The 24,131-nt window shown below is 45.3% G+C and overlaps 1 protein-coding gene across 7 annotated transcripts in view; it reads left to right on the top strand.

Moving 5' to 3' along the window:
* MED12L (mediator complex subunit 12L) overlaps positions 1-24,131 on the top strand; it is a 113,111-nt gene that overhangs the window by 85,493 nt on the left and 3,487 nt on the right. For 5 of the 7 annotated variants that reach the window (XM_040705979.2, XM_040705973.2, XM_040705965.2 and 2 more), the window contains 22 exons: positions 1,156-1,383; positions 3,344-3,485; positions 4,328-4,448; positions 5,200-5,301; positions 6,623-6,736; positions 8,308-8,507; positions 9,018-9,206; positions 10,147-10,221; positions 10,344-10,534; positions 10,847-11,008; positions 12,460-12,571; positions 13,813-13,902; positions 14,779-14,888; positions 15,259-15,394; positions 15,853-16,014; positions 17,285-17,647; positions 18,573-18,729; positions 19,931-20,148; positions 21,681-21,731; positions 22,471-22,560; positions 22,871-23,085; positions 23,570-23,726. In XM_040705979.2, coding sequence (XP_040561913.1) covers positions 1,156-1,383; positions 3,344-3,485; positions 4,328-4,448; positions 5,200-5,301; positions 6,623-6,736; positions 8,308-8,507; positions 9,018-9,206; positions 10,147-10,221; positions 10,344-10,534; positions 10,847-11,008; positions 12,460-12,571; positions 13,813-13,902; positions 14,779-14,888; positions 15,259-15,394; positions 15,853-16,014; positions 17,285-17,647; positions 18,573-18,729; positions 19,931-20,148; positions 21,681-21,731; positions 22,471-22,560; positions 22,871-23,085; positions 23,570-23,726 — 3,385 coding nt within the window. The remainder of the gene's footprint in view (positions 1-1,155; positions 1,384-3,343; positions 3,486-4,327; positions 4,449-5,199; positions 5,302-6,622; positions 6,737-8,307; positions 8,508-9,017; positions 9,207-10,146; positions 10,222-10,343; positions 10,535-10,846; positions 11,009-12,459; positions 12,572-13,812; positions 13,903-14,778; positions 14,889-15,258; positions 15,395-15,852; positions 16,015-17,284; positions 17,648-18,572; positions 18,730-19,930; positions 20,149-21,680; positions 21,732-22,470; positions 22,561-22,870; positions 23,086-23,569; positions 23,727-24,131) is intronic. The other 2 variants (XM_040705976.2, XM_040705969.2) reach the window with 1 other exon arrangement.

The raw sequence follows: 24,131 nt of genomic DNA, 5'->3' as shown, positions 1-24,131 counted from the left end.
GTGAAGTTTTGTGCTCCATTGTTCAGTTCCTTGATTTTTTAATTAAAAAAAATATTTTAGGTACCCATATGCTGTATTTTTGGCTTTTACTTTTTAAAGGAGGATGGGAAACCTTTCATATGCAAACATATGTCTTGTGAGAGTTACAAACCATCCCAGTTACTGTTTCCCCTCCTAGGTTATACACCTGGATTTGGTCTGTGTGTTTCAGATTTGTGGGTTTTGTTTCATGGTGAGCAAGAAAACAGTTCTCAGTAAGAACTTTCCAGTAAATTTACACACGTGTGGGAAGAGTAGTATTTAGTTTGAGAAACAATAAGAAAATGAAACAGAAGAACTACAGAAATGGATTGGCTGTGTGGTCATTCTCCTACCTAAGTTCACTAATGCAAGAAACATCCTACCCTGCAACAGAAATCCAGATGTCATCTAATAATCCAGAGATATTTGAGGTATAAAATCACACAAGAATTGTGGTTTAAAGCCCCCTTTCCAGACTAGCAGAGCTGGAATTTCTGTGAAAACTGGCAGTAAAATTTATTCATACGTTTCTTAAGCAACTGTATATTGGATGGTATTGCATCATTGCTTTTCTTCTGGGTTTCCTTACTGCTATTAAAACAAAACCAAAGCCACTAACCTGCACCAGTAACTGCTTTAGCAGCTTCTTAGCACGCTGTAAGTCCTGCTGTTTCTCTCTCTCCGCATGAGTTTGAAGGGATAATAAAATACAGTTCATGTACAAATTCTGAGACTTACCTTCCTGACCTTGCGGTGCTTTGGTGATGACTTCTGATTCCCTCTGCAGTATTTCTCAGCTGGGTTTTATTCGGTGATCTGCATGTTTTAGGTTGGTATTGTTAGTGTGTTTAATCACGTTCACTAAACTTTCTTTAATGAACAGTTTGTTCACTTTTTGACAACTTACAAGGAAAGCCTGTGGTATTTGGGAAGTCGTGGCCAGAAGGAATACGTGTGTCCTCCTTTACCTGGCCACTCACAGTGTCAGTGGATGGCACAGAAGCTTCTTACCAAACAGGGCTTTGATGCTGTGCACAGTGGTAGTCAGGCTAGGGCTCTGTGATCCCACCATGTCCAATAATATTCGTGCAAAATACCTCTGTTTTTGGCAACTCTCTCTGTTTTGGTCCTCAGTAGTGCCTGTTCTAAGGTGAAGCAAACAATATACAGCAATGTTCAGCCTTCAAATTCCAATCTGCTGTGGGACCCGGAGTTCATGCTTGATTTTATTGAGAACCCTTCTGCTCACAGCATTAACTACTCCATGCTGGGCAAGATCCTGAGTGACAACGCAGCCAACCGCTACAGCTTTGTCTGCAATGCTCTAATGAATGTGTGCATGGGGCACCAAGATGCAGGGAGGTAAGGGAAACCCTCTGGAATCGGAACTGCATGCATTTTTACATGGCACACATGAGATTTCCTTTCACCTGTTTGGTTTGTGTCTCTGTTGCAATAGTTTTTATTCATTACTCTTTCTGATTGCTGAAAATTTAGTATTTAGTAAGTTCCCTTTAAGTGACATTAATTAAATCAACCTGCATAATTTAACAGAAAGGAGTAACTAGCAGGAGGTGCTCACTGCAGAGTAAGCTGGAAGCTGCCATGTCAGCAGATGTGCTGCTCTGGGTAGGACAGCTCAGCGCAGTCTTTGCCCATTAAATGCCTGCAAACGAGGAAAGATTTTGCATTAGATCATTTCCTTATTATGCAATCTATGCTTAATTCATTAAATGTGCGAGTTAATTTATTCTTTATGAAATTCATCTTTGTGTAGGTAATTTGTAACTTTTCAAAAACTATTTTATAAGAAGTATTCAGAAATTTTATTGGATAGAAGCTGCTGGATTTATAACAAGTGTCAGTTGGATGTTAAGAGTAGCTTAGACTTCACAGCGCATGGCTCCAGCAGGACTCCAGCAGTCGGAGTGTAGGGTGGCATCAGCACCCCAGCAGGTTGCCCGGCTCTGTCTGCCTGTAGCACCAGCAAGATCTTGTTGCGGTACAGTGGATTTTGGTCTGATCCTGTGTCACCGCTGGACCTTTCAGTTCTTAGAGCTTTCTAGATGATCTCAAGGTACTGAAGAAGTGTAGTGAAGAACCCTTGCAGTAAAATTACTAAGGTCGGTGTCGAGCTCTACATTGCCACTTCCTCCTTCCTCTGTGCATCACCTTTGTCTTCTTGTGCAAAAGCAGCACTGCGGCACTGAAGCTGCCTTCTGTTTTCCATTGTGCAGTCCCTGGTATAGGATGAGGGAGGCACTGGTTTGGGATCTAGTCTTTATCCCTGCCCCCAGCACCTTCATTCCTATTAAACAATGAAAATTACCAGACTTTGGTGTTCTAGTACTGTTCCAATTTGTATGAAGATAGTCTTGATAGTTAGACCTCGTTGCAGCAGTAGCCAACCATCGTTGTAAAGGCTGCTGACAAACCTGAGGGAATGGGGAATGTTTTTCCTTTGGATTGGCTCCTGCCCAGGGTGTGTGCTGTGCCTGTGCCTTTCTCCTCTTCCATGGTCTGAAGGCATCTGGGGAACGTGGGGCATCCTTGACAGAGAGGAGCAGCTGAGATGAAGCAATTCTGTACACCAGCAAAGAGGAAATGTGTCCAAAAAAGTTTTATTGTGGAACGCGGGAAAAATAACTCATGCTGAGCTGAGTCAGCTCTGCTCTGTTTTTACAAATGTCATCTAACTGAGTCATACACTGAATCATACACTGCAGAGTATGCAACCATGAAACTGCATGGAATGGAATTCACAGAAGCAGAAAATCAAGAATCACCTGAGTTGGAGGTGACCTTTAAGGGCTGTGTGGTCCAATTCCCCTGCAGTGAACTGGCACATCTGCAGCTCAATCAGGGTCTCAGAAGAACTCATTCATGCCATTTAATGTCTCTCCTTGCTCCCAAGCAGTAGCACTGCCTGGCACAGGGCGGGCTGAACGGGGGGTGGGGTGAGGAGCACCGCACGCACTGCTTTCTTGTGGTATGTTTGCATGAAAGAGATCATTGCTGCTGTTTGCAGGGCAGTGCTGAGGAAATGCAGTGCGCCCAGTGGGCAGGAAGCCGGTATCGCTGGGGGTATACAGTAGGGTTTGCACGAAGTAAAGGCCCCATGGTTGATGTATGCATGCCATGGGCTGCAAGTCACATATTGTTTCTTCTGGGTACTGCAGTTGTCCACAGCTGGATAGCATAAGATTATATGCAGTGTAATCGTGTTTGGCCATAACCTCCACCTTGAGTAGGGAAACGCCCTTTCTTCTGTCAAGCAGGAATTTGCTTTGACCTAAATATTTGTTTTGTTCTTCTCTCTTAGGATTAATGACATAGCAAACCTTTGTGCAGAGCTGACGGCGTGCTGCACCGTGCTGAGCTCGGAGTGGCTGGGGGTTGTCAAAGCTCTTTGCTGCTCTTCCAATCACGTGTGGGGTTTCAATGATCTGCTCTGCAGCGTGGATGTAAGTTCACACTACCTTCTAAAGTACCTCTTGAACCTATTTACCTGGGAAACACATAGAGGTGCAGTAAGGTCTCCATTCAATACATAATGCTGGGCACAGTTCTAGTCATATGTCTGCTGGAGTTTTCAAGGCTTTTCATGAGATTTTGGACTGAGATTTCTGATTTTTATTCTTTTCTACATCTTCAGCTTGAATATTAAGTGAGGGCAGTGCTTAGAGGTTCCTCTTTGACAACTTTTTTCTTTGTTATGGAACAGTATGTAATATTTGGAGGTGCTCTTGGAAAGGATCAGGTATACCTTCTCTAAAACACTGGTGGATACGTAAATAACCATCTTTATTTTAAAGACTCTGATTGGCTTTTAGATTGTAGAGGTGGTGGTACACCTCACTGTTCTTTTCTCCCCAATACAAGTTGTCACAGTCCTGTCAAAGTCAACAAGATTACAGTGAGTAACTTTTATATCTCAATATCTGATCCAATATATTGATCCTTAGTTTAGGAACAGATGGAAGCTGTGAACACTGGGGTTATATTCTTGTCCTGATGAGAGGGAATGATTATTGGTGTTATCAGTTTTTATAGAGTGGTAACATTTTCCCAGATTTGTATAAGACCAGTGGTTGTTACTTTGGAATTAATTAGTGATATCTGAAATAAATGTATTTTAAAATCAAGAGCTATCAGTATTGTCATAAAGTTTGAGAGTACACTAAAATGCCTAGATGGTTGCTTACATGTACACATGTTACTGCTTATTCTCTTAGTTAGATCCTTAATAATCATGGCAGCAGTGTGCACGCTGTCATGTCAAGCACTGCCATGTTTTCCCTCCCAGGTGAGTGACCTGTCATTCCACGATTCCCTGGCCACTTTCATTGCCATACTGATTGCCCGGCAGTGCTTTTCTCTGGAAGATGTCGTTCAGCACGTAGCACTGCCTTCTCTTCTTGCAGCTGGTAAGAACATATCAAGAGAAAAGCTTAGAATGAAAAACTTAAGACCTTATAGGGAGTTTCCTTTGACCTGCTTTCCCGTAGGAAGAGCCACCTGTTGTACATACAGTGTGTATGCCACTGTGGTTCCCAAAAGGAGTGATGCTGGGTTAGATCAGAGATCCCATGGCTGACAAGTGGCGGCAGAGCTGCTGGCAGTGCTCTGTCCTCTTCTGTTATGCAGCATCACCTTCTGCTCAAGACTTTTGTGCCCTACACTACATGCTTGAATGTCTACCAGATCTACTTGAGTTGTGCTTAGACACATCTTGGAAGCTCACCTTTTCTGAGCATCTTCTGCAGCCCGCAGCAAGCATTTTTCTCTCATTTCCTTCTGCTGTCAGTGCCTGGCATTTTCTCTCTGACCGTATCATTCTTGCACTCAGCCTAGAACCCGTGTTCCTCTTTGTTGGCCACATTGCATGTTTCTTTTCACGTTCTGCCTGGATTTGTGTTTCTTCTTTCTGTTTTGACTATCAAAAGCCAGTTTAATCATGTATTCATTTCTGCCATTAGTTAGGTCTCTGGCTGAACAAAAATCACGTTGTTCTTTCCTGGTTTTGAATGGCTCAAGGCCATATATGCTAGTTCCTGTTGATGAAATTATTGTACTTGCATTTAAATTGGGGCTGTGAAGTAGAACCTTTCCAGGCCTGACAGCATGGCTTGTGAGGTCCTGGGTAGATGCCCTACATCCATGTCCCATATTCCATAGCCTGTGGGGACCCAGATGCTGAGCCTGGGGCCAGGATGACTTGTCGGCTTCTCCTGCACCTCTTCAGGACACCCCAGGTCTGCCTCTTTCCCCAGGGAGCAGGTAAGCTGCCTGCTGAGTGGTCCTTTTGTTTCAGAGCAGTGGCTTCAGATGTCCTGTGTGAAAATATCCATGGTACAATTAGAAATGGCAGCCTGCTTAAAGTAAAAAATTCTTCACGAGTGAAAAGTTAATGTGTAGTATTCCTCTTTATTTGTAAAATGAAGTTCTATGTGCTTATGACACTCTGTATGTTTACTGAAACTTGTTCATTGACAAGAGCTGGCCATTCAGATGTTTCCTATGTTGGCAAGCTCCACCATATTACTTCTGTATCTTAAGAAAAAGAATTACATTTTAAAGCAGCACCCATGTACACTTCAGCAGAGAAAGAGCTCTGGAAGTTCTGTTCTGATAGTTCTCAGACTGTTTGTGAATTTCATTGCAGCAGCCATGTCCCTGTGTGCTGGCAGTACCACGGCCATGCTCTCTGTTGTGCTGACTGTGCTGGGGCAGTGGCAGCTCTGCAGTGGGTCCTTCTGCAGCGAGACAGAAGTGAATAGGGATAAACATAATGCAGTTTGGTAGCTTTGTGTGTAATTAGAAATTAAATGTGCTCTTAAATAAGGTGCAGTAAAACACCTATGGACCAACAGCAGAAACGTGAGGAAATTGGACCTCAGAATCTATTAACGTGTCTGTCTTTCTTAATTGGAATGCTCTGTGGTCTGACCTGTGTGCTTTGTCACAGACCAAAAGAGGAAGGAAAGGGGCATGGAACAAGTAGATGGCAGTTAAAAGGAAATAACCATTGAAATCACCTGTGTTTTGGCTTCTAAGTATTTCTGCAAACTTGATGACAGGGCTATTTCTATGGGAAAAGTAAACTGAAAGCAGTTGTTATTTTAAACTATTAAATGATGTCAAGTTCTTCTGTCTAAAATTACTGCTTTCTTTTTTGAACGGAAATGAATGAGCTTCTCGTGCATACTGAAGCAAAATAAGTAAGGGAGCGTTCACCACTCGTAGTGGTTTCTTGGGAAGACAAATGGCATCACTCGGAACATCCCCTGCTTCCCCTTTCTTTCCTGCTGAGCACAATGCCACGTGGTGTGGAGTATCCCTTTGGTCAGCTGGGGCCGGCTGTCCGACCTCAGCATCCTCGTGGTGTGGCAGTGAAAAACAGAATCACTGTGGCTGTGAGCACTGCTCGGCTGCCATTCAGAACCAAAGCTCCACGGATCCCAGGGGATTTCCATGACTTACCCATTGGTCTTCAGCTTCAGTTACGACATTCAGTTCTTCATTCAGTTACTGTACTTCTGTAGCTATTGTAGATGTAAAGCATAACCATTTTCTACGAGATTTATTCTTCTTTCCACAGGAAAATTATTTCCTGGAATTCGTTCTTCTTGTGATCGTCACCTCTTGGCTGCTGCTCACAACAGCATAGAAGTGGGAGCTGTGTTTGCAGTCTTAAAAGCAATTTTGATGCTTGGTAAGATAATGCAGAGTAATGTGTAACACTTCTGTTCTGGAGCTCGGGTCGGAACCTGGTAGTGCTAGTTCACATCCCAGGGAATGCTCCTGGGGAAGGAAAGCCCCGGTGACAGAAGCAAAACGCGGATGCTCCCTGTGCTCCTGAAGCACGTGACAGCGTTGGCCTCGCAGGTCAGGAGACAGAGTTCTCTCCGGTGAGTCAGTGCCGGCTGATGGCTCCGAGCAGGTGTGACTTCGTGCTTTCACCTCCCCGTACCAAATCCCAGTGCCTCTCTGACTCCAGCCGGTCACTCAAGTACATGGAGGAAAGAAGGTCTCAGATCTCTTTTCCCATCTTTTCTTTACCCCAGTTCGTGTATGTCAGTCCTTGAAGGACTTAAAGAAGAATCACTGCTTTGCAACACTCCATGAACAAGGCAGTATTATTTATCCAAACAATTGACTGCCTCAGATTTATGGTTTGGCTTCTGTTCAGTTAGAGCTTTTGTGAGCTACGGCGATGTGTATTTTTGGGGCTAAGCTAATGTCCAGTTAAAGAAGCGAGGTGCTCCAGATATGCACATGCCCACAGGGAGATACCTCCAGACAGAGTACCGCGTTTTGTTCTCTGTTGGCCACTATCTCAGGACTGTCTCCAAAACCCCGCGGTCCTTAATGATGAGACTTGTCATGCCATGTTGGTTGTTGATGCTGATAGCAAACTGAGGGCTTTTCTAGAGGTTGACTGTCATAATGGTGAGCCAGGGATGATCCACAGAAATTTCTGCTGACTTGAGATGGTTGGCTGTGTTAGCCTGCTTCACATGCAGGCTGTCATCACTTCTGAATGGCCTCACAGGGTGTTACTGTGTTACAGTTTGGGCTCATTTCTCCACTGCTCCACCCTGTAGCTGCATCTTCTTCCTTGTCCAAGGTTTCAAAGCCTTAAGCCTCAGTTTATGTTAAAACTTTTACAGGTTTGATTCTTTTGTCCTATCTGCTCAGCCCTACTCCTCTGCTCAGCCCTGCTTGTTCCAGGCAGGTGGTGCAGCTGTGCTGAGCTGATGCCTTGCAGAGAGGAGGGGCTCCTGGGCTCTGACAGGGCTCCCTCAGTTTGCGCTGCCCTCCTCCATTCCCACGAAGGTCCATCTCTCTGGTGAAGAAATTCATGGTGAAACAGGCTGAGGGAACCATCAGCCCAAACTCGTCACTTGACCTGTGGAGTGTTAATAAATCAGAGTAAGAGAGAAGACTTGGAAAAAAAAACAGTCATCTGAGAAGAACAAGTAACCCAACTCTTCCTTATCTGCCAAAGCAAATCCATGCACTGGTGGGCCCTTTCCTGTGGAGCACACCGTGCTTTAAGTTGTGTTGAGTTCATAGAAAACTTCTTCCACTTCTGAAATCTCGACCAGAAAGATGTTACACAAAACGAAGGAAATGGATGATGGGTTGGGCGCAGTGGTTTTCAGACAGGCTCCCAGCGCTGCCTTTTGTGGAAGCAGCTGCCTCACTCCGTCCTTGCTCCCATGCCTCCAGAGATGCCCTGCCTGGAGGCTCACCCTGTGCTCCGGTGCTTCTGCTCTGCAGGTGACGCTGAGATCGGCAGCAGCAGTGTCACCCCTGTGAAGAACGAGGAGCTGCCCGTGAGGGGCTTGCTGGATGAGATCGCTGAGGATGAAATGTGGGCTTCCTCTCACGCTCTGAAATCACGTGGAAAAGCTGTTTCCATAGAAACCGCCAGTTTGAGCGAGTATGCTAGATATGTGCTAAGGACCATTTGCCAGCAGGTAATGTGTAAAGCTGCACTCTTCACCTAGAGAGAGAATGGTGTTTTGTTTGGAAGCATAATGTATATTTTGGTGCAGAATGAATGCTGAAGTATTTCAATACATGAGTTCTCACTGGTTTTCCTGCGTTGGTTTACTACACTGAGCAGGATGTTATCAAGGCTGAAAATAAACAAACAGAAGCATAAGTTATTTGCTAGCATCTACCTGTGCTCTCAGATGTATTTTTCCTACCTGGCTCTGGAGCAGAACATTCCACCAGCTGTCTGTTCAGAGTGCTGTTGCAGTAATATTTGTTCTTTTGCAAAGTTGCTTTCAAAGCATGAAAGGAACTTTGGGAACCAATTAGGTCTTATACTTCCAGGTCTGAATGATGGAAGACATTTGTAGTCTCACACGAACAATGTTTCCCTTTTAAGTTTTGCGTGCTGATCCCTTTTCTGTTTAGCTTACCAGACGTTAGTATTACATTGAAGCTATCTTGTGAATCTGTTATCTAATTACTTACAGGAATGGGTTGGAGAGCACTGTTTAAAAGAACCTGAGAGGCTGTGCACAGATAAAGATCTAATTTTGGATCCCGTTCTTTCAAACAAGCAAGCACAGAAACTTCTTCAGCTTATCTGTTATCCTCATGGTGTGAAAGAATGCTCCGAGGGGGACAACCCTCAGAGGCAGCACATCAAACGCATACTTCAGGTAAAGCAGTGGAGAAAAGGAAGGGGAAAAATCACCACTGATGTAGTAACTCTTAAGCTGTCATTCAGCAGCACAGCTCTGCAGTTCCTGGTACAATCTAACAGTAGGCCATAATTCTTTAGAAGCCCTATGTGCTCAGGGTGCCCAGTCTTTGCTGTAGCCTTCTTGCAGCGTGACTTCTGCCATTTGATTGCTTCTGATTCCGTAGTTGTGGAGAAAACAAGTGTGCAATGCACACCGTTACTGCTCTGTGCCAGTCATTGGGCAGCTGCTGGAAGGGAGCAGCTCTGGGGGCTGCTGAGGTGGGATGCATGCTGCAGGAGAGCTCCGTGATGGCAGTGGGCTATAAGACATTTGTGCTCCATGGGAAAGGCTCAGGTGCCATCCGCGTGGTCCTCAACTGATCACCTGTTCAAATTCAGCTGGCTCAGGAGCATTTCATTTCTCAAACTACAGAACTGTGTTTCTTTGAGTAGAACTTTGAAGAATCAAATTGACAATGGCCAGACCAAGAGTAAAAGGGATCGGTGTGCTGCAAAATAATCACTTCAGCTGCTGGGTTTAGTTTAGTAGTGTCTGGATGGCCTTGTACTAAATACACCACATCTATTTGCATGGCAATGCCATGGTTAAATGTAGTTGCTAATGAAAGGACAAATTATGTTTTCTGTACTTGTATTTAACTAGACTCAGGTTTTGCAGAGAGCATGGTTTTTATTCAGAGAAGTTGCCCGTTAAAGGTATTGAGCAATGACAGTGGACAGTTACCATACGTTCTCGGGTAGGTCTGGTATCTCGAGATGTCATTAGACTTTCAGAAAGAGTACTGCTGGTGATGGGCTGCTCGTAAGATCAGGTTTTTGCACGTAGTATGAGACCTTTTTCCTCTCAAACCTTTGAAGTGTTGACATGTGTATTTATAATGCTGATTCTTACCCAGAACTTAGACCAGTGGACTCTGCGGCAGTCTTGGTTGGAGCTGCAACTAATGATCAAGCAGTGCATGAAGGAGCCTGTGAGTATTTGTCTTCAGCCTTTCTTATCTAAATATTTAATGCAAAAAAGTATGTTAAATTTTAACGTAGTCCATGAGCAAACATACCATGAATGTGCTAGTTTACTTATGTTTTACTGTAGGGTTCTGGGTCTGTGGCTGAAATGAACAGCTTGTTGGATAATATTGCAAAGGCGACAATAGAGGTGTTTCAGCAATCCGCTGATCTAAACAATAACTCTTCTAACTCTGGTATAGGCCTCTTCAATCCAAACTCTGTTGGAAATGCTGACACAAGTAATACAAGACAGAATGGTAAAAAGACATTCCTAAGGTATTTTCTGTAGCACCTTTTTAATTATTTTAGCCAACTGATGCTTAATTATGCATAGATTGCCTAGACTTTTTGCTCTTGAAACAGGAATGACTTACCTGAAGATTACTGCTGTTTACCTTAATTTAACAATAAATTATTTTTGATAATTATTCTCGAACTTTTGGAAACCAGAAAGTATGATTGCTCTGTCCACGCTAGTTACTGCAGATGTGTTGTGTCCTTATTAAAGCAGTTCGGTATTGTAGCAGCTAGCACTGGTTGCAAAACTGCACGGATACTTTGGCTGAAATAAGCTTGTTCTATTTCTAGTTCCTCCGAGTGGCGAGGAGTGTGGCTGGTGGCTCCCTTGATTGCAAAACTACCTACCTCAGTTCAAGGTAGGGTCTTGAAAGCTGCGGGAGAGGAGCTGGAGAAAGGTCAGCATTTGGGGTCATCTTCTAAGAAGGAAAGAGATAGACAGAAGCAAAAGAGGTATGACCTTGGGAGAGCTCTGTGAACAGAGCTGTCAGGTATTTTTGAAGGAGGGCTATGCTGGGCACTGGGTTTTTGCTTCACAAGACCTCATTGGTTCACTTCTTTGGAGTGTGTAAGTTATCAACCCCAGCCAGGGTTCAGGTTTAATTTAGTCTGAAAAATACCATTGGTCTCAGAAGACAAAATGGGAAAGCCCTGTATCACATCATCCAGAGGCTGTCCTGCAGCCATCAGTAGAGGGGAACATGGGACCTCTCGCTGCCTTTGGTTTCTTTTCCCCTGGGAAAGCTCTTGTGTAGAAAACCTAAAACAAGCTGCTTTCAAATAAAATGGCTGTAGAAACTGCTGAGCCCTTCATCTGTCTTGGCTTCTGTGCGCAGAGTTAAAACCATTTACACCGCTTTGTGTAGCAAGGATTGCAATAGCAGTTGTCTTGCAAATTGTCATTTCTTCTTATGGCAATTAATGCAAAAGCTAATAGGTACTCCTACCATGTCGTTCCTTAGCTCTGAAAAATCCCCATTTAATGTGATTTTTGAAAATGTAGGCTTTCTAATTGGCTTCTCTTATAGGGCCTAGAGATTGTGCTATCCCTTTAGTCTGGTTGTGAAATTGCTGAAGTCAAGTTAGATGCCAAATGAAAACAGCTGTTGAAATGAATACCTGTGTGAAATAAATGTGTATGCATGGATGTATGTTTTGTTGTGTTCAGGGATGTGTGTTTACATAGAAGTTTACATAGCTAAAACTGTAAAAGTCATTGCATGAACTGTTACTCAGTTCCCTTTGCTCACATTTTTAGTCTCTTCTACTTCACATATTCAACTCCCAGATTTATCTCTGCATGTTTCTCTCAGTTTGCCTAAATTTTATGTTCAGAGTACTGTGTATCCATTATAAGGAATACATATATGTGGATTCTGAATGCCTTACACTGCTGTGGCATGTTTCCTGCAACCAGCTAAAGCTACCTCTGGGTTTACATATGCTAAACCCATGTTAAAATTTTAGTGGGATTCAGTTGGCTTTCATTTTAATCAGTGCTCAGAGGGGAAACTCAGGATTCACTTCAGGCCACTAACGTGGATTAGAAGCTTTAGCTGTCTAGTCTCCACTAAATTATATCCCCGGTTAATCAAAGCAGTCTTAAAATAATGTGTTCTGAGTCAGTCCTGCAAGTGTCCGTGTAATTCGTGGCCATGCAGTGCCCTGAGCTAGGTGGGTTCTCAGCACTGACACGTATAATAACTGGCTGCTGCTCTTCCTACTTCTAGGTGCACATTCTTTTAATTTGTCTTGTGAGGCTTTCATTTACTAAAACAGAAACAGACATAAATGTAGGCAATGCTACTTCCAGAAGAAAAAATAGACAAAACTAAGGTGGAAGTGGAGATGGGAACTATCAAAATAACATTACTAATTGACTTCTGTGTCTGTCTCTCCTAAAGCATGTCTCTCTTGAGTCAGCAGCCTTTCCTTTCTTTGGTACTTACTTGCCTTAAGGGACAGGATGAGCAGCGGGAAGGGCTTCTAACATCACTGCAGAATCAAGTCAATCAGGTAAAACGAGCGCGTAATCAGGAGCTCCCTCAGTGGATGTTTGTATCGTGGGTTTGGTGTGTACAGGAGGGGGTCAAACCAGGAGAACTGTAACGCACGGTCTGCTGCAAGGAGCAGTGAGGGGAGGAGAGAGTGGGGAAAAGTTTTATCCAGCTGTTAGAGAGAATACTTTTTTTTTTTTTCTAAAATGGTTACAGCAGAATTTAATGGATGTGAGTCTGGTTCAGTTCTTTCCTGGCTCAGTGCTTGTCCTGAGAGGAAGCTTCTCGGTCTCTCGTTTGGTCATAAAAAGTTTTTATAGGTTTGAAACTTTACGTTTTGAAACGTTTCATCTTCTCCAGTCAGTAAAGATTAAGAGTTTTATATGTGTGTATATATACATACATATGTTTTAGAATATTGCTAGTCTCTAACTGGCAAATTGCCTACAGAAACCATCCCTACTGCTCTTTGTTTGAATCCCCAGTGCTCGTTCACACCCCCTGCTGATTCTGCTGTGCCTCCTTGTTCCCACCTGGTTCCTGCTGTACCTGCATGAATTTCATTAACTCCTCCAGGCCGTCCTTTACGTGAACATATGCAGTGCATGGTGTGGTGCAATTATGTCTCCTTTTTTCTGTCTCTAGTTCCCCTAACTTACTGTGACAATGAAAATTAATACTTGTAGGGTCATTATTTGCTCATGTTGTCTCAGTGCAACTCCAGGCTCTGACTTCCACATCCTGGTTAAATTCATTCCTTTGACCCTTTTTTTTTTGCTCCTGGTATTTCTTTTGATGTGTTTTTTTCCTGGTATTACTGCCACGTGGACTCTCCTTTTGCAGTTTGGTTCCCCTGTAACACAGCAGGTGCAGTTTCCCTGAGATTCTGCTCATTTCTTGTCCGGTGCACCCAACAGATTCTGCTGGGAAGCTGCCTCCCATGCAAGAGGTCCACTTATATACCCAGCTTAATGGGATGTTTGAGACTGTGTTCTTAAACACATAACAAAGCTGCTCATTTTCCTTTTGTTGCATCAGGAAGATCTAGTCATATAATTGATAGCAGAACATCAGCTCTTTATAAATATTTACCTTTCTTTAGTTTGCTTAATCTGCTCTAAGCTTTGAACAGGCATGTGTATGTGAAGGTTAATACTCCTTCATGTTTCTTTAAAGATAATAGTTACAAAACCATGAATTTTATAGGGAGAAAATTCCTTTGCGAGGGTAAAACAACCTTAATCAAATGGTTTCTCTTAGATTCTTAGTAACTGGAGGGAAGAACGGTACCAGGGTGATGTTAAAGCTAGGCAAATGATGCATGAAGCCTTACAGCTTCGTCTGAATTTGGTAAGAAAATCTTCTGTTTGTCCTGTTGGTGTGAAGTGTTGTAGCAGCTGCTCTGAAGTGCTGTGTGTGGCACGGCGGGGGCTGGGGCTCCCTGAGCATTGGGATCTGAGGAACATCTGTCACCTCCCCCAGGATGGGGATGGGATGTCAGCCCACAGGAGGGGGTCAGGATCAGAGCTGGAGGGGGAGGGATGCTCAGACACAGCCCTGCATGGGGGTGGGCTGAGGCCCCTGGCTGGGGCCATGGAGACAGGCGTGGTGGCCCCAGGTGGAGCTGGCTGTGGCAGCAGGGACCTCAGTGCCCCCATGCCCTGACACAGCAAAGCAAGGAGGTCTGTGCCCTTCCCACCTCTCTTGTTTCAGACTAGTTCTGATGGAAAGGCGTATTTTGCATTAACATACAATGCTGGTAGAAATTTGGAAGAACTTTTCATGGGGTAAAACAACTCATATAGCGGTTTTCCTTCAGTGCTGTGTTGTTCTTCACATCTTTTTCTGTGCACTGGTTTGCTTGGTTTCTTTGCATATAGAGGGGAGGCAATAACTATAAAGTTTTAGTTCAGTACCTTTTCAGTTTTAAGAATATGTTCACACACTTCAGAATTTGTTGCATCAACTGTGAAGGTGAGGATGTGAAGCTGTTTGACAGAGCACTGTAATCCTGTTCTGCTTTTCCACAGTTCCTTCTTAAGTGAAACTTTGCTGAGAGCATGGGGTGGGGAGCAAAGTTACTTAAGGTCAGCATGTCAGGGTGGCAGTGAGCACACAAGAAGACATGGGGCTGACTGGCAGTTTCATTCATAAATAATACACATGATATTGGAAGTGTGCGTCCGTGAGATAAATGTGGAGCTTTGCTATCTGCATATTTTGCAGGTAGGTGGCATGTTTGATACTGTGCAGAGGAGTACCCAGTGGACCACAGACTGGGCACTTCTGCTCCTCCAGATAATCACTTCGGGAACAGTTGATATGCAGACCAACAAGTATGTGCTGTTTAAACAAGCTAATTAATGTGTTGTTCAGTCTAGATTGCATGTATGCTATTGCTGTATTTTTCTTCTTATTATTCTGTTATTGCTTGGGTGCAGCTTATGTGCTCAGAGCTGGGCTCAGCTGCAGAGCACCGCTATTCTGGAAAGCACTGCAACAACTGTCTACGCTGCTTCTTAATGAGCACTTAGCCGAGCACTTTGCCATAGCAGAGCTGTGGTTCCTGGTGGCTGTCTAACTGCAGCTCTGTGCTGTGGTGCATAGTAAGGTGTATGTGTACTCTGGGACGATCCACCAGCACGTACACACAGGGCTGTGTGTGCACACAGTTCCTCAAAGTGACATTTGTCATTTCACTCCCAGCGAATTGTTCACAACCGTGCTGGATATGCTGGGTGTCCTCATCAACGGGACGCTCGCCTCCGACTTGTCCAGTGCTTCCCAAGGGGGACCCGAGGAAAACAAAAGGGCTTACATGAACTTAGTGAAAAAGTTAAAAGTAAGTGTTGTGGCTCATCGTTTGCAGCATTTCTTTTGAATCTCATCATTCCTGGTGCCCTGGAAAGAGCAGGGGGAATGAAGTGGCATCAGTAATAAGAGAGGAAATAAAAAAGTAGGAATGTGAGGCCAGGGAGACAAACAATTAAGATATTTCTTATCATTACATTACATGCAGAACCCTGAAAGAGACTTAATTGCTTCTATGTGTTCATGTTTGAGACGCTAAATTTGCATTTACTTTGTGTTATATATGTTGTGTGAGCTACTCCAACAAGGTAACTCATTCTCTTAAAACCAAGCTAAACAGGCCTGCAGAAACACTTGTTTAAATTTAGTAAAAGCACAGGGAAATGATTCATCCCCAAATTGGGCATTTTCTAATAGTGAAAGCAGTGCAATGTTTCTCTTCCTTTTTTCCACCTTTCTGTTTGACTGAGTGCTCTGTTTATCCCTTAGAAGGAGCTGGGAGACAAGCGGTCAGACAGCATTGACAAGGTTCGCCAGCTGCTCCCTTTGCCAAAGCAGACATGTGATATTATTACCTGTGAGCCAATGGGATCCTTGATTGACACCAAGGGCAACAAAATTGCGGGGTTTGACTCCATTGATAAGAAACAGGCAAGAGTAAAAGTTTACCTTCATCTCTGTTTTTTTGTGATGTTTTGATGCAAGGGAAATTCAAGCTAACATGTACAGCTTGTGTAATACACGCATTTATATCCAGTATCCAAAGAGTATTGTACTTCTGCTGGAGTGCAGCTTGCTAATGCATTCAGTCATTACTAAAGCTTCAGCCTCAGCAGTACAGTCCGTGTTAACCAAGCAGTGATGCAGAAGTGTGCAGTGCCAGGTCTGCAGGACACTGCTTTTCAGATCAGTTGCAAATAACCGACTGGGTTTTGGTGCCAAATGTAATTCTGTTTCCAATACATGTGCAGGGTGTTAGTTTGTGTGATCCATATGAAGGTTCTTGGGCAGTGTGTGAAGCCAGGAGTGGCTTTAGAGGGGGGCTTTCAGATTGCAGCATCGTGGTGCGATGTGTGGCAGTACCACCATCCTGTGTCAGCGCTGACGGTGCTGCTGTCCTCTCCTGACAACTCACCACAGCTGGCAGATAGGTCAGAGCTCTTCATCTGTGTGCCTCTGGGATGGATACAGCTTTATGCCACCTCTACAAGCTCAGGAGTTTCTGAGACAGAAATCACTTTCTGATTTGTCCATAATTCTGCCACCAAAGCCTGTACAAACGAGAACCCAACGATCCGCAGTGCACGGTTGATTTGTGACTTCTCATCACATGAGCGTTGACAGAAGCTTGATTTTGCAATCCAGCATCTTTACTGACCAAAAAGGAAAATCATTACGTTTTCTTGGAGCTGAAGAGCAGCAGCTCTCGCAACAGTATTTGCTTTTTCAGCAGAATCCTATGTGTGAGAGCTTGATTGACCTGGAAACCTTTTGTCCTGTTACATGCTGGGAGGATGATGCAGGGGGTGCTCCTGGTTGCAAAACGTGGAGGAAAGAAAGGGAAAATACAAGGTGTGCTGATAGGGATTTTTTGCCAGCGTTTTTTTATGATGAATTTATGTAAGGAAGAAAGCTGGAATTTGTAATTCTGCAGTAACTCTTTTCCTCCTAAACGTGATAGGTGGAACTTGAGATTTTTAGCATGGCTGCAAGCAAAAGTTACTATAAAAATATAACAGCTTTTATCCAGTGGCAGCTCGGGGTGGAGGCTGAAGTCCCATCGGTGTGCACTTGGTGTGTTCTGTGGGGGGAAAGGACCCTCACTGGACTGTGTGACTCAAGTCGTGACGCACAAAAGCACGTAGCTTGCTGTGGTGTTCGGCTTCCCTCAAGTGCTGACTTTGCTTTTATTTTGATGCAGGGTCTTCAGGTGTCAACAAAACAAAAGGTGTCCCCTTGGGATTTGTTTGAAGGTCATAAAAATCCTGCTCCTCTCTCCTGGGCCTGGTTTGGTACAGTTCGTGTCGACAGGAAGGTGATCAAATACGAAGAGCAGCAGCATCTGCTCCTGTACCACGCGCACCCCAAACCCAAGCCGCGGAGCTACTACCTCGAGCCCCTGCCTCTGCCTCCGGAGGAGGAGGAGGAGGAGGAGCCCACCACCCCTGTCTCTCAGGAACCAGAAAGGAAGTCAGGAGATCAGGATCAGGGAAAGCATGCCACAGATGACGAGAAGAAGACAAAGGGCAGGAAGAGGAAGTCAAAGTCAGGCTCTAAGGCTGATGTAAGCGCTCGGTGCCGCCGTGCAGAGCTGGGAACATCCCGTCACCTTGCTGCCTTCGCTGCATTCATAAGTTGTGCCCTACCTGGAGGGGTTCCATTAGAGGGAGTGAATGGAAATGGTCAGCAGGAGGGTGGATTTCTATCAAATACAATCTGTGTAGAGGAGTGCACCGTGCATAGGACCTTCCATGCTATGTGAATGGTGGTAGGCTGGATCTCAGCTCACTGCATATTGCTCAGGTTCTATGCATGCTTTCTCATTTGGTGTAAAAGTACAGCAGATACATTCTTTCTCACTTTCTGAAATTCCTCCTGCTCAAATTATGTTCTGAGAGCAAACGTGTTGGCTCAAACCCGGGTCCCATTCAAACAGAGAATAATTTGAAAGAGGCTTTTCCACACAGCTACACCTTTTTACTCTGTAGCTTGTTCTGAGCTGCTTGCCGTGTTGGCCCTGTTGATTTTCATGTTTTTTTTGAGGTGTGAGTGAAAATCACAACAGAGCAAGGGTTGGAAGACATGCCCAGCACCACCTGCATAACAGCGTACATTTGTCATTGTGTGGCGTCTTCAATAAGTGTAACCTGGACATAGTTTTCTGGCCTTTTTGGTGTCTCAGTTAAGTTCCTCCTGTTGTTCCCTCTCAGGTACCGTACAGTACAGTACAGATAGGCCATGCTTGTGCTGCGCCGAATGGTAGCCTGCCAAAGGTGCTTGCTAATAAGATAGAAATGGATGGTGTCTCTGTGAAGTTGTTAGTGTTAATTACCTGTGGGCAGCTTGAGACTTAATCTGTTTTTTACATCATTGCAAACGACAATGGGAACTGTCTCTATCCCTTAATAATTTAGTAGGAAAATTGGCATTATTTATGAGTTAGTAAGGTATGAATGTCAGTAACATTCGCTTTTACTGTATATTTTAAGGAATATCCACAGAACAACTTATACAGAGTGCCTCCCAATTACTCTCCCATTCCCTCACAAATGATGCAGCATCCTCAGTCTGCCCTGTGGGGCTACACCATCATGGGGCAGCCGCAGCAGCCTGGCTTCTTCGTGCAGAACCAGCCCCTCCCTCCAGGTATGTCTGAGCTTTGAGTTCACCTCTGTTTTTTTATTGCTGGATGGTGGAATTTGACTTAGTGCAGCCGGGTTTTGTTCCTGACTCTGAGGCAGGCTGTGATACCAATGCCCTTGGTTTTATTCCTGCAGTTAGCTGTTTTCCAGAAGAGCTCTCCATTCATTAGCAGTTGTAGGTCTGTCTATGCTAAGCTGTTGAACTCTTTTGGTACAGAAGCAAGAATGACCTGCTGATGGGTTTGTGGTGCATTTTTTGTGATGCTGATGGATTTTCCTTCTAAGAAAGCTGTAAAAGTTCATTGAGGAGTTAAATAAGGGAAAGATGATTAGAAGGAACAAATTACCTTGGGGGTATTTCATTTCTAATTTGATCCAGACCAAGAACCGTGGTGGCTGATTTAACATCTACTAGATGGAATAAATAATCAGCAGGCTGACTTTTTTTTCCAGGATTTGTGATGAGCTGAATTTTTTGTACATTTATTTTGTTTCTTCCAGGCAGGGTGCAGACAATTTAAGCCATGTATTTGAGAGGTTCCTGTGTGTGTGTGTAGCAAGTGTTTTGAAAAATGGATGTTCTGCTCTCCTCAGGTGTTATGCACAGAGGAGTAGAAGTTTGCTTCCAGTTATAAATGTCAAGTATTTTTTTTCTAAAGCTCCACATAGAACTAAATCTGTATTTAAGATGCATAGAAGTCCTCAGAAAATACCAGACAGTGTCTAGGAAATTAAGAAAAGATAATTAAAAAAAACAGGAAGAAAAAAGTAGATAAGATGTACCTTTGTAAACCTGTTGACCTACAGGTCTGTATTTTTCTATCAAGTAGCACAGAATGCATTAATTATTGCCATCTCATGATAACGTGGCTTGACATGATGAGCTGTTCCTGTCATGCTTTTGATCTGGCATGCAAATTTTGTTTTTCAGTAGCAAACATTCTGTGTGATGTAGAGGATGCAGCCCATAGCCTTTTTACTTGCCATTCTCATTTGCAAGTGGTAGTCTTCAAAGCTCTTCTGCCCTTTTAATTTTTCCATCCAGAAATCTGGTTTGGTCCAGTTCCTTGCCTTCCTTTATGGAGATGAGCTTACCATCATTGTGGTAGAGCTAGCCAAGTGGAAGCTGATGAATTAGCAGCAATCTGTACTGACAGCTTTTGCGCAGAATGCAGCCAAATGTTTGTGCTCTGGGTGGCTTTCAGGTGGTTCCAGGCTGGATCCAACGAGCTCCTTCGTCCCAGCCAACACGAAGCAGGCCCTGTCCAACATGCTGCAGCGGCGCTCCGGCACCGTGCTGCAGCCCCCTGCCCTCCACGCAGTCACACCTCAGCAGCAGTTGCTCCAGATGAAACTCCTGCAGCAAGAGCAGCAGCAGCAGCGGCTCCTCAGGCACCAAGCACAGGCACGGTCTCTCCAGCAGGTTTGTCCAAAGCCGCAGGGCTGATGAGCAGCACAGTGCCTTTACTTTCTGCTGGGGCTGCTTGCCCTGCATAGGCTTACCGAGTGGGGAGCCAGCTGACATTTACAGTCATAGTCACTTCTTGAGTATTGCCTAAGTGGGACCATCACTGTCAAACTTCCTTTGCCCTTGGGTCTCGTAGCCCCTTCTATTTTCAGTGTTTCCTAAAATCAGATTTTGCTTCTGGTATTTGCTGTTACAGCAGTTTCCTGTTGTTTCACCAGTGGCTTTCCTGATGGGATGGCACGGTGCTGTGTACCACCACGCTACCAGTCAGCAGCAAGTACTCCTTACTTACAAAAATTCCAGGGAGTCCAACAGAAGCTGTTTCCATACACATGCACACGGGAGTGCATGTTCTCCAGAAGCAGCTGGTATTTTCTCCTAATGCTTTGCAGAGTACTGTTGGCATGTGCCAAACCACACGTGCCTGCTGTGCAGCTCCCTTTGGAGCTTGAGCTAGTTTTCAGAACGTGGTTACAGCCAAGCTGGTGCTGAATTGATGGTGTAAGAACCAAGGAGAAGAAAATTGGTTTTCCTATCCCAGACAAACAACAGTGTGTGTACAGCAGTTGGTGGTACAACTAGTAACTGCTCACTTTTACAGCCCTTCTGTACCCATTCCTACCATCTCTGTGGTCATCTATATTGCACTGTCCTTATGCTAAGTTCTTGCCTTCAAACTCTGTGATGTGCCTAGGTTGCTCAAAGGAGGCAGAATTTTCAGCAGGTACCCTGTGATTCCTCTCATGCTGGGTGTTTCATTAGAGCTCCCTCATCATCGTTATCGTCCCTTCTTCAGTTTCTCTGTTGTGATGTACACAAAGCCCAGTTCCAACCTGGAGATGCACCAGGTCCAGCCCCAGCCTCGCTGCCCCCACACCATGCACAGCTGAGTCCTGGGGTGCACTGCCTGGAGTCAAGGCAGGGAATGCTACGTGGTGTGTATGCCTGTACAGAGTGTTTGGAAATAGAGAGGAACAAGATGACTTGTGAGCATTGCTACTATGTGATGGAGGTTGTTAGGCCTAGCTTCAGTAGGGAAGGTTTCTTAGTATTTTATCTCTCTACATCTGGAGGATGGAGCTCCCTGCTCAGCCTGAGCCCATGGGGAGGGTGGATCTGTGACAACAGTGTGCACCAACCCAATCTGCAGCGCTGAGCTCTTTTACGGGAAGGGCTGTGTGCAGGTTTTGCAAAGACCATGCTTCGTCCAAAAAATGTTGCATACTATGTGTAGTGTTAATAGGCTCTTGTGGATGTCAGGGAGTCCTTTCCATGTTTCATGTTTCATAAATGTTATAAAAATACCGAGGCTTAATAAGTGTCATGGAACACCCGGAAGGACTCTGCCATCGTTCCCAGCATCATGTGCTGTGAGTGCAGGCAGGTGGGCACTGTGAGGATGCTGTGCTGCTCCACCAGCACTCTGAGCCTAGGAATGTGTATTCTCTGTATTGTTTGCTATTTTCTTGCCTGTCCTTTTCCTTCAGGATGTCAGTAGCTCTGCCGTATCCCTTCAGGATGGCTTTGACAACATAATGGTAACTGCTTGGAGATTGTGAACTTTCTTTTCTCTTCTGCACAAAGTCATTCCTTCCAACACGCAGGCTGCACTCTGCTTTCAATGGCAATGATACGCTTTGGGCACTCCTCGTGGCTCAGCAGTGCAGTGGCTGCATGGAGAAGGCTGCAAATATACTTGCACACACAAAATGTTTTTGTTATAAACATTCCCAATAACTGCATCATCACTGTATTTTTCCTCTTCAGAGGGTGTTGTGTTTCTCTGGTCACAGTAGCCTCAGTACTCCTTGACACCACGTCCATCCAAGCATGGCTTGTGCTCTCCCATTTCGCCCGACATTGCAGCCCTGCTCTGGGCAGGGCGTGCAGTGGGAGCAGCCCTGCTTTGGGCCCTCTGCTGCTTAGAGCTGGGTGCTAATGTTTCACACAGCTTAGTCATTCCTGGGGAAAAGGGGTAATGTCAGTCTCTGTGATGTGAACTTTCATCCTCCTAAGGCAGGAGAAATTCTTTACAAAACTCCATTTTAAAGGGCACCTGCCCTTTAAACAGCAGCAACCCTGTTGGCAGGTAGCTACATCGCTGCAGTGGTGCAGAAGTGCCTGTGCCAGAGGTCAGGGCCAGCCCTACGCCTGCCCCGCAGGCAGCTCAGAGCCAGGCACTTCTGGAGGAACTGGAGATCCTCTCCCTGCTCCCGCTGTGCACAGTGGTGAGGTCATGTCAGGAATGGGGCCAGCCTGACCATGTGTGTCTTGCAGGGTCAGCCGATGGACCCCGCTGCTCTTTTCACCCCGCAAGTCCGACCCACGCCACAGCTACCGCAGTACCCAGGGCTTCAGCAAGCACAGGTACTGCACTGCTCCGCAGAGTGAGTGCACAGCAACAGGTGAAACGGAGCCCTTTCCCCTCCAGGCTGGCCGGCCATGCTGGAGGCTGCCTGGGATCATGCCCGTGCTCTGGGGCTGTGTGGTGCTCGGCCATGGGCGCTCACTGCATGCTACAGCTGTAAATGGCTGTAACTTTCCCGTTTCTCCCCAGTGATGTTCTGGTAGAAGATGAGCATACTTCAGTGCCAAGTCTGTAATGTGACCTCTTTTACAGTGACGCTGATTGATGTAACTCCACGGTGAAGCTCCTCTCTGTCTGCTTTCCATGCAGAGCATGCCCCACGGGTACACGATGTACAGCACCCCGATGCCTTTGCAGCAGCAGCAGCAGCCCAGCAGCGTGGTGCTCTCTCCTGGCTACACCCCGCGGGCATACACAGCCCACTCCAGCCCCGTGCTGATGGAGCGGCTGCGGCCGGGGCAGCCGGGCAGCGTGGCTCAGCAGCAGGCAGCTGCCTACATGCAGCCCCTGGCGGGTGCTCAGCGGTGAGCTTCTGCCCTTCTCAGAGCTGTAACCTTGCAGGGTTTAACCATGACTTTGATCCAGAGGTCCAAAGCGTTTCATGCTTGGTGTTTTTTTCCATTATTTCAGGAAGTAAAAAGTCTTCATAATCAGTTTTGAATCTCTGGAAATGTAATTAACTATGGATGTTTTTGTCAGAGAACATTTTAATGCTTATGTAGAATGTTTGCTTGAAATGTGGAGGCTCGCTGCTCTTCCTAACAGAGTAAGAGTCAAATGGTTGGACGCACTGCCTGCATCAGCTGCGGGGCAGTAGGATGGTGCAGCTTCTGGTTTGGGTACTTCTCAAAACACTCCTATTTGGAAGAATAGTCATCCTGTAAAACTTACAGTTTTGAATCTGCGGAAGTCTGATGTTGCAGCTTTTAGTAGTGCTCCTGGACTGTCTCTGCTCTGTCTTTAAGTGGAGTAGAATACCTTTTACTTATTGTATTATTTTTCAACCAGGTTGACCCATCAGCCTCTGCAGCCAAACTCGTTGATAGGGGCAGGCCTGGACAGTGCATCAACCGCACGTACACATCCAACCTTGAGTTCAGCGCAGCTGCCCCAGGAGCAAATGCGACAGAGGCAGCAGGAGATCCGACAGCAGAGACTCTTCCAGGTGAGGAACCTGGCTGCCCCGAGGGCAGGAGGTGCTTCACTGCAGGGAGTGCATGCGTCCTTCCATGGCCCTTTGGAAGTGTTTACATGTTTTCTTCATAATGCAATGGTTACCTGTGCCCATTCCTGACAAATGGTGGTGCATTTCATCCAGGTGTTCCGATGGAAGAAATTAAATATACAAGCTTCGGAATATATTTTGGATATTACAAATGTCTTCAGCTCAGTGCAGCTGACAGTGCCGAGCTGGAGCACCAGCAGGCTCACACCCCCTGGGACCTCCCATGCCCTGCACTGCGTGCAAGCCCAGGCCCCAGCCCATACATCGGCCATGAGCCGGTGTGGTGCTGTCTTAGGGCTTCTCCCCAAGGCAGTGTATACACAGTTTGCTGCTGTCTCAGGGCCT

This window comes from Gallus gallus, chromosome 9 (assembly GCF_016699485.2).
Source record: "Gallus gallus isolate bGalGal1 chromosome 9, bGalGal1.mat.broiler.GRCg7b, whole genome shotgun sequence".
Classification (NCBI taxonomy): Eukaryota; Metazoa; Chordata; class Aves; order Galliformes; family Phasianidae; genus Gallus; species Gallus gallus.
The sequence above is the reverse complement of the archived record's forward strand: the minus strand, read 5'-3'. Positions and strand labels throughout refer to the sequence as shown.